At 38.3% G+C, this 20,762-nt stretch overlaps 1 protein-coding gene across 4 annotated transcripts in view; it reads left to right on the top strand.

The window, feature by feature from the left end:
* Positions 1 to 20,762, top strand: part of thsd7ba (thrombospondin, type I, domain containing 7Ba) — a 681,502-nt gene that overhangs the window by 487,195 nt on the left and 173,545 nt on the right. For all 4 annotated transcript variants that reach the window (XM_078403389.1, XM_078403391.1, XM_078403388.1 and 1 more), the window contains one exon: positions 2,205 to 2,383. In XM_078403389.1, coding sequence (XP_078259515.1) covers positions 2,205 to 2,383 — 179 coding nt within the window. The remainder of the gene's footprint in view (positions 1 to 2,204; positions 2,384 to 20,762) is intronic.

The following is a 20,762-nucleotide window of genomic DNA, read 5'->3' as shown; positions in this document are numbered from 1 at the left end:
TAGATTCCTGCATCATCTCACATTAACAATATGATTGTGAGAATTGCAGGGTGTATTTCTGATTCTTCATATGATAACCGATCAGTAATTAAGACAAGGTTAGTTACTCTGGCAGGATATCATTGCCAAAGGACCACCCTCTTAAATTTAAAATGAGAGACATTAAAAGATATTATTAAATCCGGAGGTTTGCAAAGGTAAGGACTGTTTTGCCACTAGAAACAAATGAGGCACAATAATTTCTTAAGGAAGACATGGAATTAATATTTAGGGGAGACGATGCATTGCAATAATGACAGAATTGGACAATGTGTAGGAAAATATGGGAACCACGAGGTAGAAGACGGAGGCACAGGCAAGTCCCGAGAAAACAGACGTGGCTGTGGTAGCGAGTCTGGGTCAAAAGTCTGAGTCTGGATCCCTTCCCACCCAAACCACCCTCTCCCCATGTACTTTCCCCAGCAACCGCAGGAGATGCAACACCTGTCCCTTTACCTCCCCCCTCGACTCCATCCAATGACCCAAACAATCTTTCCAGGTGAGGCAGAGGTTCACCTGCACCTCCTCCAACCTCATCTATTGTAGCTGCTGTTCCAGATGTCAACTTCTCTACATCAGTGAAACCAATCGCGGGCTCGGCGATCGTTTCGCTCAACACCTTCGCTCAGTCTGCCTTAACCAACCTGATCTCCCGGTGGCTCAGCACTTCAACTCCCCCTCCCACTCCTAATCTGACCTTTCTGTCCTGGGCCTCCTCCATTGTCATAGTGAGGCCCAGCGCAAATTGGAGGAACAGCATGTCATATTTCACTTGGGCAGTTTACACCCAAGCAGTATGAACATTGACTTCTCCAACCTGTCCCTCTCTTTCTCCTCCCCCTTCCCAGCTCTCCCACTGTCTTCCTGTCTCCTACTACATCCTAACTTTATCCCGCCCCCTTCCCTGACATCAGTCTGAAGAAAGGTCTCGACCCGAAACGTCACCCATTCCTTCTCTCTTGAGATGCTGCCTGACCCGCTGAGTTACTCCAGCATTTTGTGCCTACCTTCGAATTGGACAATGTGATTAATTCCCCTAACCAGAGCTCTTGTAAACATGAATCCCCGACTGAATCCCCGACAGATAGGGTGTTAAATCAGCAAAAATCAGCAATATTCTGGGAACATCATTTCATCCAGATTTATCATATGCCAGTCATTATTTTTGAATTCAAATGTTATCAAATGTTTTCCTTTATTAATTGTATCGGCATCCTCAGTTCCTTTGCAGCCACTGGAAATTTAGAGCTTTACATTGCCTGACTGTGACCTTTGCGGGAAAGGTGGGGATGGGCAATAAACAAAGCTTTGTTAGTTTTGCAACATGCAAATTAATGCACTTTCAAACCTAAATGAGAAGCAAGTATTGTGTTAATCCCAATTGAGTATTGCATCACTACTAATTGATCAAGATGCAGAGAACCCATTGGTGGACGATTATTTCAATTCCAGAAAAAGTGAGAGAAACCAGATAAATCTAATAGGTTCCATTCTGGCTATGTCATTGGATTTCGATTAGAATTTATGTCCTAGTTTAGGAATATTGGATCAAGGTTAATCCAATCACACTCTTGAGACTCAGTGATGATCTGTATCTTATCTCCTTTCCTAATCAAATCAATACAAAACTAGTTCATGAAACCTTTCCTCATAATTTAACCCACAGATACATCTTTCCTACATTGATGTAGGAAATCTAGAATTATAAAATACTTACAAAACCAAACATTGAGTTGATTTTTCATTTCAAAGTTTTAATTTTATGTAGAAACAAGAAATTGCAGATGCTGGTTTACCAAGGAAAGTCACAAAATGCTGGAGTAACTCAGCAGCGCAGGCAGCATCCCTTGAGAACATGGATAGATGATGTTTTGGGTTGGGACCCGAATAAATAAATACATTCATTATTTATTTAGATAATATCAAACATCTATTGGTTACGCTATGGTCCAGTTTATATATTTCTCTCACAAGCAAACTAAATTAATTGAATTGCAGTTATATTGTTTAATAATATAAATCATATTTGATGGAGAAAGTCGTTTTCATATTAGATCTAAAATATAGAATTATTTTAAAATTCAAATTGAGTTTCTGCCCACAGACAGTGGGAAAGCTTTAAATCACTAATGAGATTCTGTTTTTCTTTCAATAATTTAAATTAGGGTACATTGAAGAGACTTGCAGTGTGCCGTGCCCATCTGATTGCAAGCTCAGTGAGTGGTCAAAGTGGTCTGCATGCAGCAAATCATGTGGAAGTGGAATACAGACCAGGTCCAAGTGGTTGCGGGAAAAGGCATACAATGGTGGCCGTCCATGCCTTAAACTAGATGTGAAGAATCAGGTGAGCTGTAATAAATGATCACCAATGTACCGTATATGTACCATCATAAATTGCATGTTAATGATGCGATACTTGAAAATAAAGGGTGCATTAGAATGTTGGAAAGCTACTGATCTGCCATTCAAAACCTGAACTACTGATGCAGAAACAAGTTAAAACCCCTCAACAACAGCTTGCCTAGTTAGATTCACATAATTGCACCTGTAATTTTTTTTAAACTTATCAATAACAGCAACTATACGCATACCAGATTATAATAAGAAGAACAACTTGTTCACTGATGTCCTTTAGGGAAGGAAAACTGCTGTTTTTACCCAATGTGACCCATATGTGACCCCGTACCCACCAATGTAGCCAATTTCTTAAATGTCTTGTGTCAGATCGGAGGTAATGATGGCTTGCCAATGATAGGGACCTTCTCTGAATGAATAAACAAATTACAGATTCTTCTGTTAAATATACGTGTTCTTCAGTTACAATTTTTTTAATCTTAGTTTAATTGTTGATATTAATTTTTGATTCCTGCAAATCGATGCTAAAACTGTGTTGAAATTTGGAATGCCCCATTCACTTCTTTATTATATATATGTTTGAATGTTGTTTACGCCTTTTTAAGAAATCAAGTCTTTTGTACTATCACCTCTCATTCCTAACTGTTCAGTCACTAAAAAAGTAATATCTCAATGGATGAGTTTACATTATCAAAAGGAACAGCCTTCCATCATTGTTACATAATTACTTAAATTTACTTCGCAAGCAATTTAGTTTAATCCAGTAAAATGAATCATACTTATGGCTCGGGAAACTGATTAAACTGATTAGTGACAGTGAGGTTTAGCAAAGAGTAGCTAGGGTGACAAGAATTTGCCTTTAAGACAGAGTCGACCTAATAAAAATTGGGTGATGCTTATATGGCTAATACTTTCAGAGAATTTAAGTAAGCTCTACAGATAAAAAAACATCGGGTTCAGAAGGATGGCTGAGTGAATATAAGGATATTGACCTGAACCGTGGTTCACTTGAAACGTTTACTTATTTTCAGTTTCCAGTCTTTAGTTGGCAGGCCATTACAGATCTCTGTTGCCTGGAAATTGCACATGGGAGATTTTGGAAATGGGTTAATCACAGATCTCTCTGGAGAGATGGTGCACTTTAAAAGAGGAGGAAAGATCTTAAACCACACTCTAGAGCCCCAGAGCCAGAGAAGCATGACCTGGAAAAAGAAATGAAATGGTTAACTATTTATTTTCCTTACATACATCCTGAATGTTAAAAAAAAGTACCAATGTGAGTGCTCCACCTTTAAATCATTACATTAACAGTTTAAAAAAGAAACATAAAACTTATTAAAGTTATCAGTTTGAGCAATGCTGTGCCAACAAAATAAATTTTAACTAGGTATTAGTTTCCAACTTTTCTTTTGAGCAATGATATTATTGCAGACATCATCCAGGTAATGCAACAAAACATTTAAGGCAATACAAAGTAATTATTAATCACATAAAATTAACAAATATTTGGAAAGTCTGTGCAATGTTCATAAGTTCATAAGTTATAGGAGCAATATACTCCAGGAATTAAATAACATTTAGATGTGCAATGTTCTCATAAAGTCCAAGGCTCAAAAATGGCTGCATGCTACTGCAGAGTGGTAAAGAGCTAACTGCTGTCTGTTCCGCTGAGTTACTCCAGCTTTTTAAACATAGAAAGATAGAAAATAGGTGCAGGAGGAGGCCATTTGGCTCTTTGAGCCAGCACCGCTATTCATTGTTATCATGGCTGATCATCCACAATCAGTAACCTGTGCCTACCTTCTCCCCATATCCCATGATTCCACCAGCCCCTAGAGCTCTATCTACCTCTTTTTTAAATTCATCCAGTGAATTGGCTTCCATTGCCTTCTGTGGCAGAAAATTCTACAATGTTTATGTTTTTATGTTTCAAAATTTACAACTCTCTGGGTGAAAAAGTTACTTCTCACCTCAGTTTTAAATGGCCTCCCCTTTATTCTTAGACTGTGGCCTCTGGTTCTGGACTATCTTCTGCTGAAAACATTGCCAGAAGGTAAACAAATGCTTATGACTCATGCATGGGCATATGTGAATACTTTTTGCAACTTGTTAAAAGTGCATAATAGACTAACACCTTTGCATTAGACTCTTGACTTTATCTGTAGTTGCAATCTGAAGCTAATTTAAGCTTCACGCTTTTGAAGGTTTTATAATCTTTTATTGCTTTTAATCATAGAATAAAACAATGATTTCAGCATCGGAGGGTAATAAATCTGGGATAATTTGTGGAATATATATTTAAAATGCTGATTAAATGGTTTAATCTTTTTTGGTTTTACGAACTTTAATACAGCAGCTCCCTACTACTTGATCACTGCTGTCCCCATAATTATTCCATGCATTGATTAGTTGGGGGAAGAGCATTCCCTTAAATGTATTTTGAATGTTAACTACCAAGTTGCACCTGTAGCAATGCTTGTATTCACCTATGGCTGGATGATTCGAGAGCCATTGCACAAAAAACTGTAAGGTTCAGTCCTCTTCAAAAAGCATGATTCACTTATTTACAGGCATGTCCAGGAAGCTGTAAAAAGCTGCTCAGCAGACTGAAAAGGTCTTCTACAGCTGACAAAATCAGGCTTGAATATATGGCACATGGAGACCAAAAGTCATTGGTCATATAGATATAATTTCATATAGATGGTACTCAATCACATTTACTGCAGGACGAACAAACTGAACTGCTGCAAAATCAAGTTCGTAGTTGAGCCGAGTTTAGAAAACAGAATATTAATGTTAAATGCATGCAAATAAGAATTAGACTTTCTCTTCTCTCTTTTCCAAAATATTTTCAGACAGACATGTTCTGATTTGAACAAGAGCTTGGGGAGGTTTTGCGCTAAATTCACATTCCTTAAGAGCAACATTTTTCACTGAAGGTGAGATCACTGACTGGGAACAAAGGCATTTAAAATCTTGTTCACATGAGATTCAATTTACTACCATCGATATCTGTGGCTTATTTATTACTAAGTACAATTGTGCTATGTAGGGTGTTCCTTATTAATGGTTTTGGATTTAGAATGTTAAAGGCCCAGAATGTCCTGGCTGTGGCAAACTATTTGTGATCAGCATTCCTGTACAGGTCCACTTTTAACTGGATTAAATTTTCATAGCAGTAATATTTCTGATTAAAATTGTATTCAAAAGGATCAATGGTGCTCTTTTCCATTGTAGGAAACCTCCAGTCTAAATTGATATCACTTGGTGGAATTCAAACACACTGCATCTACATAAATGGGCGGCGCAGTGGTGCAACTAGTAGGGTGTCCGTGCCAGAGCCCTTGGTTCAAATTTTGCCTAGGGTGCTGTCTGTGTGTGATTTGCACCTTCCTCCTAAGACTACATGGTTTCCTCCTAAGACTACATGGTTTCCTCCAGGTGCCCCAATTTCTTTCCACATCCCAAAGACATGCGGCTTGATAGGTTATTTGGCCACTGTAAATTGCGCTTGGTGTGCAGGTGACTGGTAGAATTTGGGAGAATCCGGTGAGAATTTTTTTTTAATGGATTTATATGGGATTAGTTTAAAGGACTAGTTGGTTGTCACCGTGGACTTGGTGGGCTGAAGTATGTGTACTTCTCTATGACTCTTAATGCTTTGATAGATGGTTAACCTGCCCCTGTCCCCTTAACTAATTGCTGAGTGTTTTTGCACAAATCCCCCAAAACCATTAAAAACTCAATTTTTTAAAAATATGCTAAAGTGTGATAAAAGTGTAATATAAAATAATGCTACTAAAAGCACTTAAGAAATTAAATGCATTTAATTTCTGTCATGCCTGGGGAATTCCAGGACAACATGTAGAATCAAGAAATCATCTGAAGTCCAGGACTTCCATGATTATTCTTGCATGGACATTCTAACCTTCTCAACAGTTACCAAGGGAAATGTTGATGTTACATGGGAAAACCTGGACCATTATTATTAGCTTGGGCATGGCATGGACAAATCAGACCAAAAGGTTTGTTTCCATGCTGTATGAGTCAATGACCAACCTTGTACTATTACGTATTCATATTGTATCTTTCCATCTTCAGATTATCAACAGTAAAATTGATCCTTGTGCAGTGTTGAGAATAAAGTGGAAGATATGTAGAAACTGTTCTGGGAGGAAGGCTAAATCTGGTACAATTAGCAAGCATCTATTTATAATGAATGTTCTATTTATTTTAATGGTAAAATAATAGTTAAAATATTGATATCCAAAATCCAGGATTATTATCTGAAAGATCTCAATGGCATATTTTGAGATATCCATTTGCATCCTAACAGCTTAGAACTTAAATTCATAGAATTAAGTAAACTGGGAATATGTTAAAGAAGACGACTATTAATTTTAATGATGATCTGGAATCTTGTGGTCATGAAAGCCAATCCGTTTTAGCCTGGCAGAGAAGAATCTGTCATCCTTACCCATTCAGGTCCCTTTATGACACCAGAACCTGCAGCATTGTGGTCGACTCTTTACTATCCATTAAACGACCTGGCAAGCAAACCTGCGATAACTAGGGCAATGAATGTTGGCCAACCAGTGTGAATTAATAAAAAAGACTAATGTTGAAAGGTGCTTGTTTCTCACCCTATAAAGGTGCAGTTTCCACAAGAATAGCACTTTACTCTTTATTTAATTATCGAGTTCGATCACATCTTGTCACCAAACTGATGTCTATCTCAGGCAGATACAGCAAATTGCCACACTTGTATACCACTGGGATCTTTCAGATTTCACTGCTGAATGTATACAACATGCCCAATCACCTCTCCACCAGTTGCTAATTCACAACCTATTACATGAGCACAGCTCAACATTGTGACAGCTATCAATTTATATATAGGGACCTAATTTCCCCAGGTGCAAGTTGTTATCAACTGCACACATGTCATCGACCATATGCCTTCAGAGAATGCTATCAACTTCAACAGGAAATATTTTCAGTCTTTCAGCATTTAACCACTTTGTATTGTAATGATGGATATGGATCTCTGCAAAATCTCTTTTTTTTCCTTCAGAAAACAGCAAGAACTTGAATCACTGATCTGAAATCATTTTAGACTTTGGCAAATGGTTTGGTTCAATTACCTCTTGTAAACATCGATTCTGATACAGTGTCACCAGGATTCTATTAAACTATTGGTATTTTGAAGGCATGCTTCAGGCTCCTTCCGATGTTTGAGACGACTTTCCTTTCAGTTTGAGGCAGCTATCTCCTATTTGTTGTAAAAACAGAAACTCCTGAGGATCCTTTGCATGTCAGGCTGCATCTGTGGAGAGAGGATCAGAGTTCACAATTTATATGTCTGACCCTTCATCAGAACTGGAAAAGTGTAAACAAACTTAAAACGGTATTTTAAGTGGCAGAGATGCGGTGGTAGATGTTGGCAGTGAATGAGAGATAGGGTGATGTTGGAGAGAACATCTTTATAGATTGGTAAATGTGCATTGGCCATGTGACCAAATGTTTTTGATTCTAACTTTGAGGAAGCTTACCTATTTGGAGGAGAGTAAATTGAGGCAGATGATTGAAGCCAATGGAAAGAATTGAGATCCAGAACACAGCAATTGATGAAAATCTACATATAAGGAAATACTCAAGAGTAGCATCAGTGGAGAGAGATAAACTGAGTAATGTTAAAGGTGAGTCAGCTTATACCCAAACAAACTGGTTAGTTGAATAGGAGGAAAAAAGAGTTGATGTTGGGCTTTTTTGGAAGTGTGGGAGGTCAAAGGCAGAGGTCAGGGTGGAGGTGGAATAGACAATTAAAGTAGCAAATAATTGGAAGCTGCAAAGTGTCACTAAATCTTCATTTGGTTTCATCATTGCAGAGCCCACCAATTCATGAGCATTGTATATATTTCACATAATGTGAGAAGGTGCAAGTGAGGCCCTTTTTCACATGGAAGGAGTATTTGGGTCCCAAAATGGTGGAATTAAGGCAGGTGTTGCATATCCTGCAAATGCAAGGTAAAATGCCAAGAAAGGGGAACTTGTAGAGCGGGGAACCAGGGAGTCACAGAAGGAACAATTCCTTCAGAATGCTGAAAGGGGCAAGAAGGATGTGGCCATTGGTGGTACAATTTTGTTGAATGAAGCAGAAGGTATGGATGATAATATAATGTGAAGGCCTGTGTCGTGAGGACAAGCAAATCCTATCCTTTGTCTGGTTGGCATGAGAGCAGAAGTGAGGGAAATAAAAGATCTAAATAAAAACTGTAAATGCTGGAAATCTGAAATAAAAACAGAAGATGCTGGCAATACTCAACAGGTTAGCATCTATGGAAAGATAAATAGTTAAGATTTCAAGTCTGAGACCATGGTTTAATGATGCAAATCTTATTTCATGTAATCAAGGAGATACAATAACATCTTAACATATGTCTTGATAATTTGCCAAAATTAGCTCTATAATGTAAAGTTTTCTAATTGTTACACCCACAATGTGCATTATTTCAGCTGAATCACTTACAGTAGCTCACTGTTTCTCACTACATTTCCATGTGTTATCTCAGTAGGGAGAGCTCACATCTGGTGTTAACTACGTAAGTTAAGACACGGGATTTAAATTTCATAATTTCATGTATCATCATTATGACACTGCGTCCCTGTCTCTCTCCTCTCTAATTGGCAAACCATTTGAATCAATGATCGAGACTCCAGTTCTGGGGGATGTTATACTTTGTCAATGAGACTTTTTAAGAACATTCTTAAAACTTTCCACTGTGCTCACCCAGTAATCGCTTTCCTGTAAAAGAGCTAAGAATATGTCTGTTTCAAAAATTGGTATCAGGAATACGCATGGAACCAACTGAGAGTAATTAGGTCTCATTGCTCGTTGCTGGACAGAAGGGCAGGAACCACTGCTGCCTGATAGATAATGAGCGCTGTGCCTAATTATAAAATCTTGATCCTCAGACATGTTTTTGTCAGATGGCCCTAGAGGCTGGCTGGACCTCTGAAAGTGGTCGTGAATTTCCTTATCTACCATTAGACTTTGTACCTCTCTTTTTGGTGGGATTGTAGTATATTTAGTCAACAACTTATTCAGATAAAAATATGAGTATTAAACACAGGTAACATTCTTTTGTCATCTGATACACTCAATCATAAAAATCTGGTGAAAAAGAACAGTCCGCTTAATTATCTAGAGAAGGGTTTTGAATTAAGAAGAAATCTTGCTGCAATAAATTAAAAACCATCTTATTTTTTTAAAAGCTGGTCATAATGAGCATGCCAAGTATTTATTTAAAATTTTGATCCTGTATCTCAAGTCATTTCTGATGTTGTCTGCTGGAGCTGGTACAGTGATTTTTTTTAATTTCATTCAATTCTGTGCAATATTTTGAGCTAAAAACAAAGACCATTCTAATGATCTGAATGTGTACAATAGAATTTTAAAAAATAAGAATGTAAAATTATATTTTGAAAGCACTTTCAAAATCCCAATTTGTCGTTAATGTTTTCCTTGTTCTGAGCAACCATTGCTGTCACACTCTCCACTGCAGATGTTTGTAAATGAATGGCACAGCTTTTGGAAATTGCTCTGAAAAATGTGACAGGTGGAAGATTTATTTTCTGTATTTAGAGTACTTTCTGTCAGGAGTATGTGAACTTTACAGGGAATGGGGAGCAGAGATTATAATTTATTTCTTGGTTTAAAGGATGATACTAGTGTGTTATGTATTGCTTTATGATTGGCTATTGGGAATCATCCTGTTCCTCTAATGAGTTTATAATAGATGCATTAATACCAATGCATTAATCTAATATGTCAACCTTTAAGCAAAGTAATTTGTAAAATATAGTTTGTTTCATCTTGAAGTTATTATGAGGTGTTGAAGCCTCTGGGATTAACAAATGCCAGCCTATTAAAGATGGCCAACTTTAGAATCAAGCTATTTTCTGCAGGTAATAATTATCAACATCATAAACAGTAACACTTGGTCTTAAAGGGAATTTTAAATTTGAGTAACTTTTCTTTAATTCTAAATAATGATCGATTTTATTTATGCAAACAATACTTGAACAATTATTTAGTAATCCATAAGTGTGAGTGAACCAATCTTAAATTGGAGCAAATTGAATATTAAGCTAAAATTGTTGATCCAAACACATCTCATTTATCATTTCTTCTTCCAATGCGCAGGATTAAGGATAACCTTTTCCAGATAAAACTCTGGCTTTATATATACTGAAGTTACTAAATATATCAATGTGGAAACCACAAGTGAGGCAGGAAGTGCTGGTGGGGTGCACTGGTGGGTAGTTTATAAAGTGTTGTGCTTCATTTTGCTGTTTTTGTAGGACCACTGTGCACAACCAATGCTCTGATTCCACTCTAAATGTTTATGGGGCAGAGGTTTGTGGGAGTCAATGGAGATTTTGCATTTCCTCAAGGAAGCTTAAGCACATCAGTTTGGTTTAGTTTAGAGAAACAGTGCAGAAACAGGCCCTTCGGCCCACCAAATCTGCACCGACCAGCAATCCCAACACATTAACACCACCCTAACACTATCTTACACACACTAGGGATAATTTACATTTATCCCAAGCCAATTAACCTACAAGCTTGTAAGGCTTTCTCGGAGAAAACCCATGCAGGTCACAGTGAGAACACACAACTCCATATAGACATCACCCGTGCTCAGGATCGAACCCGGGTCTCTGGCAATGTAAGGCAGCAACTCTACCACTGCACCACCTGTGCTGCCACATCTTGAAATATTTTTCCTCTGATTAGCTGGAAATCTCCTCCCATCATGGACCTCAGAATAACATGTCTGTTCCAATGCACTGGATAAATACCACCAATGTTGTCTCCACTAGATCCCTCAAATTCACTTATTAAGTGATTAAATGCCAGTATCCTCTCCAGACCAAAGCACCCAGTTACTTAGTTATCACTACCAAATAAGATCAAAAGCAATCAAAAATCATTCTTTCTCATTCAGCAGCAATTCATTAAGACATTTATTTTAGCTCAACCTTAGGGTATATGCTTAAGGATGTGGGATTTAAAGTGACAGCACTGGAAAGTATGGAATGAACACCATTTGCTGCATGATTGTGCTGCTTTGTGTATGATAGAGCATTATTTTTTGATTGGTGCCTTGGTTTCATTCCACATCCAAAATATGTCATGAAGAAGGGTCGCAAGCTGAAACATCACCCATTCCTTCTCTCCAGAGATGTTGCCAGTCCTGCTGAGTTACTCCAGTATTTTGTGCCTACCTTCAAAATATGCCATAATAGGTTAACTGTGTGGTTACTGTGGTTAATAGGTTAACTGTAGTAAGGACAGAGAGAGATACAGAAAAGTGGGAACACACAAAGTAATCAGCAAGTACCTGGTCAGCAACCCACAGGTACCAGGGGCAATGTTACACACGGGGGAACTACCTGTACAGCTTTTAAGTAGATAGACGAGGTGCATTTTAGTGCCTCACATCCACCAGATTGGATGTGAGAAGGAATGAACCAAGTCCCACCTCTGAACCTTCAGTACTGCTCCCATTCCCAGTCCTTACTCAAGACTAACATCTGGTGGCTGAGGAAGAACAGTGGATATTTCTCAACCTAAACAAACAAGACAGCATTGTTTAAAAAACGCCACAAAGTGCTAGAGTAGCATCTCTGATGGGCATTGATAGATAATGTTTCAGGTCAGAACTCTTCTGCATTATCAGGTATACATTTTTGTTTTTATAAATGTAAGAAGCATTTATGAAATTTAAGCTTTATCTTCTCCTCCAGAAATGAATATGCTTGCAAACTCTAACAATTAAAAAATATATTTTTTTACACTTCGTCGACCTGATTTATCTTATCTGCAACTCGGGGACAATTTTTTGACGTTCATTCTGCCACTTAGGTGTTCAGGAATGTTCCCCAAAGTCCAATGCTGCCCGTCAGGATCCAGTGAATGTAGATACAAAGCAACTATACACTGAATGAATGAAACGTTATCTATGTTATGATTCCAGATGTTTTGATTCACCATTGATAAACCTCCAGCTGCCTGAGGCTCTGTACCTATCAAAAAGATGAATTTCCTTGTCTATCCAAAAGCAACAGTCCTACTAATTAAAATAGTATATTAATATTGCCAGCACCAGATGAGAAAGACTCTGACATAAACATTCCTGTAAACTGTGACCTTAGCATTCATCTGAAAGCAATTCCTACCTAGCTCGATGGCAGCAGTCAACAGCAGATCTCAGTTAGCACTTCTTTATTAAAGGCAAGGCTTCACTACTATTGTTCCTCACAGAGATTTATACACGAGAATTGCTTTTTGAACCCCTATGGCAGATACAGAATCCTGCTGGTGACTTTTCTTTCAATTCCTTCTGCCTGGCTCTATGGCTCCTCTCTTGTGAACCCTGCTGAAGTGGCCAGCATTTCTGAAAGGAAAAAAAATATGGTTAGTGGTCATAGTTAAGGGGAGTTCAAAGTACAGCCACAGTTCTCCCTGAAGCCATTAGAGTTTTAGCACAACTGCAAATATCACACACCATACCTGTCATCTTCCAATTTATCATTGAAGATCGCTTTAACCAGCGCCTGAGCAGAGGGTTCAGCTTGCTGCTAAAACTGGGATATCCTCACATGGTTAACATGAGACAGTGGCTGAATAATCACGCACCAGTTTTGCAGGGCTGACATCAAATTAACATTGTTCCAGGAATGATTTTATCATTTGTCTGCTCTGCTTACTTTTGATCACTGCAAATGACATCTGCTGAAAAGCTGTATAATTTACTGAAAAGAGGGAGTTGTGCACAAGGTGCCAGAAGAACCTGAGTCCAGTTTTCTGGCCTCAAAATCTCTGTCAACAACAATATACATTACCTGTGGTCTTGTTCCTGCCTCTTAATAACCTACTGTTTATTCTTCTCCCTTTGACCTTTACATATAGGGAACAGTCTGTTCCACATGTTAATAGCTGCCAGTGAGAGTTTTTTAGGTTTAAGGTGCTGGTCTGGTTTGAGGTATTTTGTGGGTCTGAAGTTACTTATTACATAGAACAATACAGCACAGAAACAAACCCTCTGGCCCACAAATTCAGTGCTTAGTATGCTGTCACATTAAGTTAATGTCATCTGCCTCCACATGATCTATATCCCTCAATTCCCTGTCTATAACCTTGCGCACATAATTTTTTATATACATTTATATACATTTATCAGGGCTACCCTCAACCTTTACCATTCTGGAAAAAAAACCCCAATCTAAGTCTGTTCAATGTTCCTTAGAGCTAATACCCTGTAATCCAGGCAGTTTTCTGATAAATCTCTTCTGCACATTCTCCAAAGCCATCACATCTCTCCTGCAATGGGGCAAACAGAACTGCACAGAATACTCCAATTGCAGCTAAACCAAACTCCAATAAAGCTGCAACATGTTTCTTGACTTTTATACACCAATGATGACCAATGTCACCTGACCGATGACAATAAGCATACCACACACCTTCTTTACCATCTACTTGTGTTGCCACTTTCCGGGAGCTTTGGACTTGCACTCCAAGATCCTACTGTACATCAATGTTTTCAGTGTTTAGCCATTTACTGTATCCTTTCCCCTTGCATTCGACATCCCAAAGTGCAAAACCTCACCCAAGCTCGGATTTAACACCATCTGCCATTTCTCCACCCATTTCTGTAGCTGATCAATATCCTGATGTACTATGACAGCCTTCCTCACTGCTGCAGCAATTTTGGTGTCATCTGCAAACTTACTAACCAACTCATTTACATCCAAGTAATTTACATATATCACAAACAACAGAGGCCCTGGCACAGATCCCTATAGAACACTACTGGTTACAGACATCCAGCCAGAATAGCATCCTTCCACCATTACCCTCTGTCTTCTATAAGTAAGCTAGTTCTGAAACCAAGCTACCAAGTCGCCATGGATCCCATGCATATTAATCCTCTAGATCAGCCTACCATGAGGGACTTTATCAAATGCCTTACTAAAATCCATGTGGGCAGTATCCACTGCCCTACACCTCATTGTCTCAAAAATCTCAATCAAGTTTGTTAGACATGACCTGCAGTGGACAAAGCCAAGCTATCTGTCCCTAATTAGTTCATTATTTTCCAAATGCGAGTAATTCATATGCCAAAGCATCTTCTTCAAAAACTTCCCTTCCACAGATGTGAGGCTGGCCAGCCTATAATTTCTGGATTATTTCTAATTCACTTCTTAAAAGGAAAAACATTCACTGCTTTCAAATGTTCCAGCACCTTGTCAGTGGCTCAAGAAGATATAAAGGTCTTTGTCAAGCCCCTGCAATTTCCTCATTTGCCTCTCTCAATAACCTAGGACAGATCCCATCAGGCCCTTGGAATTTATCTACATTACTGCTTTTCACCACCACCTCTTGATATCAAATTTCCCTAGCTTATTACTATTTCCCACATTAAATTCAATGTCCTCCATGACCTTCTCCTTTGTAAATACAGATGCAAAGTGTTTGTTGAATACCTCACATAGATCCCATGACTCCAAGCACACATTTCCTCCTTTATCCTTGAACATTCTACCTGATTACTTTCTTCTTTTTAATGTACATATAAAAAGCATTGGGATTTTCTGAAATTCGGCTTGCCACTGATATGTCATAGCTCCGTTTGACCATTCTTATTACCTTTCTTTATCTTTCCTGTTTGCTTTATATTCCTCAAAGATCTTGTTTGATTTCATCTTTCTGAGCCTTCATTTTTCTTTTTGACCAAATTTATAACATCTTTGGTCATTCAGGATTCCCTTACTTTGCCATCGTTATCCTTCCTCCTTACTGAAACGTGCCAGTACTGATTTTTGATCAGCTGGCCTTTAAACGACTCCCCCATGTCGGTGTGGGCAAGTTGGGCCAGAGAGCCTGTTTCCATGCTGTAAGACTATGATTCTCTGTCAGATCTGGGATTCCCAATAACAATTGCTCCCAACTTTTCTCTCCCTAGCTCCTACCTAATAATACTGTAATCTGCTTGACCCCAATTTAGTATGCAACCCCACGATCCAGAACTAGCCTTATTCATTACTATTTAAAAACCTATGGAGTTGTGATCACTATCCCCAAAACGGTCTTCCACTGAAACATTAGTCACTTGGTCAGATTGGTTTCTCATTACAAGGTCCAATATGGCCCCAATTTGAGTTGGACTATCCACCTGCTGTTTCACACATCCTGCCCGTCTATGTTTTTATGGAAGTTAAAGTCACCCACTAAGATATCTCATTTGCTTTTCCGCTTTCTGTAATCTGACTACATATCTGTTTCTCTATCTCTCGCTGCCTATTGGGAGGCCTACATTATAATCCCATCAGAATGATTGCATCTTATTTTTGTGCTCTATCCCATATTGCCACAGTGGCAAATCCTCCAGTATGTCCTCTCTGAGCATCTCCATGACATCCTCCTTGATTAGTAAAGTAACTCCTCCACCTCTTTTATCCCCTTTCTCTCTCACATCAGGAAAATTAAAACACTGGAATGTTGATTTGCCAGTCCAGTCCCCCTCACAACCAAGTCTCTGTAATGGACACAATATCATAGTTCCAACTTCTGATTCAGGCTCTAAGTTTATCTACTTTATCCATGATACTCCTCGCATTGAAATAAACACACTTTGGCCTATGAGTTTCACCACATTGTGTAATCTTTATGTAGCTATTCTTTCTTTGAGACATTAATTATTTTGAGGTATATGATTTAACATCCTTGAATTGTTGAGGAACTTATTGAGTGAGGTGAACTTCTTTACATCAGATCTTTTGACAATCTGGAGGAATACATAGCTCAAATCGTCAGTGCTAACTATATGAAAATTACGAGTAACCTGCCCCTTCTCTCTACATTAAATTGATTTAAAATGTATATGTCTTCATGTAGCCGCACATGATGGATATGTTTTTTTTAAACAGTTCTCATTCCTGCTCAATAAGTGTGATACACTTCAAAAGTATTTTCCTAAATATAAAGCACCATACGATGTCATAAACGTGATGTGAGAGATTTTATATAAATGCAATAGTTTTATTTAAAATGAGACCATATTTACTTGTCTTAATTTTGTAATCAAAGCTTTGTCATTGCCTTGACAGCATAGTACAATTTGTGACATCATGCTCTGAATTTATAATAGGCAGAAATGTTTGTGCTTTCATATTGTAAAAATAACATCTCATGACATTCTCTGCAAAAGATTTGCAGCAATCTGACTGATCCGTTTGCATGTTACTGATTTGGTCTGCCCCACATTTCCAATCCACCCGAGAATGGGATATTTATATCGACTGTATTATATTAAAAGGATAGAAGATATTTTTATTTGAATGAAGTTACTAAAAATATTAACATGGCTACTGCTTCTACCCTAATTGTAATTTTAGGGTTTTTATTTGTGGTAGTATAAAAAGCTTTGCAATTAACTCATTGGGAAAATATGAAACTGAAGTCATCAACTACCAGAAAAAAAGGCAATTGATCATTTTGTGAATGTGGAAACATAATGAGATGTAATAAGTGGATACTCATCTATAAAATTATGGTTCTGCTGTAATTAGAAAAACACACTGTTTTATCTTGTTTAATTGTTTTAATTGCCATATCTGCTCCTGCAACAATTTGATCTTCAGTCACATAATTATGTGATCTGTAGAAAATTTCTTTTCATGAGGAGCAATTTTCCTATTCTCTCCGAGCACCTTGACTGATATCCTTTTTAAGTGTCCTTTACTTATGTGCTTTGTAATTTCAAGACAAACAAAAGGACACATGTTGGATCCTGGAGCAAATGCTGTTTTATTCACACATTCACACACCCAGTTAATCATACAATACTTAACCAAAGCTTTAACTATCTTTCTGAATCCCAAACAATATCTGCTGATTATAGGCATCTTCACTGGAGTCCAGGCTTCTCTGCTCTTCGTGAAAGTTGGTTTCCCACCTCAGGTGGTGCCTGTGCCATCTTCACTCCCTTGGTGGGAGTTATCAAAGTCGGCTTTTGCTGGCTGTGGCCTTGATGGCTTTACTATCTGCTTTTGAAATTCTGTAGTGCTAACACTAGAGAGGAGTTATTACTCTCCCGGCTTATTAATGGGGTTTAGTTCCATCCCTGCTGTGGCCTTCCAGAAACTTATTTTGGTTTGATCTATTGGATGTAAGGTGGGATGCCCTCTGCTAGGCACTTAACTTGATTTACCCGACAGTCTGAAGAGGGTCTTGACCGAAAATGTCACCTGTCCAGGTTCTCCAGATATGCTGCCTGATCTGCTGAGTTACTCCAGCACATTGTGTCCTTTTATGTTTTCATGTGCATCTGCAGTTCTTTGTTTCGACTTACTGGATAATAGGTTTGGAGGAACTTTTTGAATGCAATTCTCTTAAATCAGTAGAGGCAGGAAACCAACATTCCATTTGAACTGGGTTTTTTTCTATTGCTTATCATTCCCTGGACTGATACATGATATTCAATCACTGAATCAATGGACCTGCGGTATGGTTAGTAAAACCTATTTTTGACATAGTATCACCAAACTGTGGACTAATACTAAATGTCTGTTCCATCAGGTTTTGATGTGGAGTTGGAGTTTCCACTTGTCTAAAATCGGCTTAGCCAACCTTCCCAAGAGCCAACCTTTCCTTTTCTGAGGAATTGCTTGACCACGGTGCTTGTACTCACAAGGAGGTTCTCTAGTGCAACTTGAGAGGGTTTCAACTAAAGTGGCCAGGGGTTGGGAACCAGAGGTGCAGGTCCACAAATGGAGTATCTGATGAAAAGGTAGAGATTATGACAAATCAGAATTAAAGAAAGAGCAGGCATGGATAGGTTAATGTGCATGGTAAGAATGATGGAATGGAAATTGCTTATTTCAATTCAAGGAGTATTATGGACAAAACAGATGAACAGATCCTGGATCAGTACATGGAACTATGTTGTTGCAGCTATAACAGAGCTTCAGATCAACATTCCAAAGTTTCAGACATGATAGAGAAGGATGATAAAAGAGATGGACAAGCTGCATTACTCATCAGGGAGAATGAGAGACTGGCACTCAGAAAGGACCTACTCTGTCTGTTAAGGTAATAGGGGTTGAGCTCAAAACTAAGAAAAGTTCGATCACTCTAACTAGATTATACAATAGGCCTCTCAATAGCCAGAGGGAGAAAGAGGAACAGCTATGTAGATAGATTTAGCCTTTCAAGAAACAAAATGAGTGAGTCTTAACATTTCTGCTTGTAGTATTCTTCCTGCTACAAAACAATGCAGTTATGGTCACTTTACGTTTATTTGCCCATGCTTTTCCACTCCACTGCTTGAGTCCTCAAATAGCACTCTATAATGCTCCGTAGCTTGGCTTTTCTTTATTCCTGAAATGTTCAATTGTCAGTAAATTGTTGAAGCTGTATTGTACAAAAATATCCTCTTAAAATAATTGTGTTATATTTTTGCAAGCATATGGAATTTTCAGATATACTTTGGCTGTAAGGCATCTTTGTATGACACATTCAAGAGTTTGCTTTCATGAAATCCAGCAGTTCTAGGCACTTCATATATTCCTTAGAGTTCTACTGGTAATGAAGGACATGCTTGGAACATCCTGCCATCAATCTCATTTATAAAACAAGAAGTAATAAAAACAGCTGTACAAATTACCAAACCACTTTTCCTAATGGTTCTGAATTTAAACATTAACAACACAGGTGTTGAAGGGTGAATGGAATCCTCAATGGTACTCTCCAAATGTGACAACACTTCAGTCACTGTAATATCTAACAGTGGAGACATTTATCAAAACCAGAGCACAGATTAATAATCCAGCATGTTTCCCATCCCCAACATTTTCTGCTGCATTCATAATACAGTGAGTAATTTGTTTCTAATTGTTTACAATAATCACTCTGATCTTCAACTGTATCTGTTCCTGATGTGAAGATTATAAAAATTATCTACTGGGAATTAAAAAAAAGTTTTTTTACATTTGTCTTTGCATCTCAAAAGTTTGCCGTTCTAGTGCAGTGGCTGTAGGCAATCACATACTAACATGAATGTTTCCATCTGGTAATATGTGATTCCTATAACTAGAACACTTTGATCAAATCCAATAGATATTCTAAATAAATGGGTTAAAAAATAGTAGAAACGGATGTAAAATGCTGGGTCATGATTTTCTAAACATTCAGTGAAGACATTTACCACCATATGGTTAATTCAACCATGCAATGGGAGTTATTTTTTGAAATAGAGGTAGAAATTCATTTTTGGTATTGGTGGACTGTTGTTAATCAATTTTCATTTTAGACAATAGACAATAGACAATAGGTGCAGGAGTAGGCCATTCGGCCCTTTGAGCCAGCACCGCCATTCAATGTGATCATGGCTGATCATTCACAATCAGTACCCCGTTCCTGCCTTTTCCCCATACCCCCTGACCCCGCTATTATTAAGAGCTCTATCTAGCTCTCTCTTGAAAGCATTCCACTGCCTTCTGAGGCAGCAGATTTACAACTCTCTGAGTGAAAAAGTTTTTCCTCATCTCTGTTCTAAATGGCCTACCCCTTATTCTTAAACCATGGCCCCTGGTTCTGGACTCCCCCAACATTGGGAACATGTTTCATGCCTCTAACGTGTCCAATCCCTTAATAATCTTATATGTTTCAATAAGATCCCCTCTCATCCTTCTAACTGCTAACATTTTAACTGCTGCCAATGGCAAATGGTAAGTGTTTTATGGGTACCTCCATTATATCACCCGAAAGTTTTTTCTACATGTGTGGCCTGATGCATTAGCCTAATTCAGGTATCACACTTGCCTAACAAGGGTCTTCCTTTCATCGATTTCCTTGGGATGTAAAGGGCTGTCTCTCACAGTTAATTTTGTAGCATTCTTACCTCTGCATCAGCAGATCATCATTTCCAGTTCCACTGCTGGCTGACATACAGGCTGCACTGTCTGAATTACTGTAACCCAGATGATATATATATGAAATTGAAGCCTTGTTTTCCATGGAAAGTGGTTGAAATCTTGATCAAGTTCATGGCCAAACCCTAATCTTCAAACAAATCATGAAGACTGGATGTATTCAAAAGAGAGTTAGATAGAGCTCTTAGGGCTAGCGGAATCAAGGGGTATGGGGAGAAGGCAGGAACGGGGTACTGATTGTGGATGATCAACTATGATCACATTGAATGACGGTGCTGGCTTGAAGGGCCAGATGGCCTACTATTGCACCAATGTTGGGGGAGTCCAGAACAAGGGGCCACAGTTTAAGAATAAGGGGTAGGCCA

This window comes from Rhinoraja longicauda, chromosome 8 (genome assembly GCF_053455715.1).
Source record: "Rhinoraja longicauda isolate Sanriku21f chromosome 8, sRhiLon1.1, whole genome shotgun sequence".
Taxonomy (NCBI): domain Eukaryota; kingdom Metazoa; phylum Chordata; class Chondrichthyes; order Rajiformes; family Arhynchobatidae; genus Rhinoraja; species Rhinoraja longicauda.
This window is presented reverse-complemented; position numbering and strand designations above follow the sequence as displayed.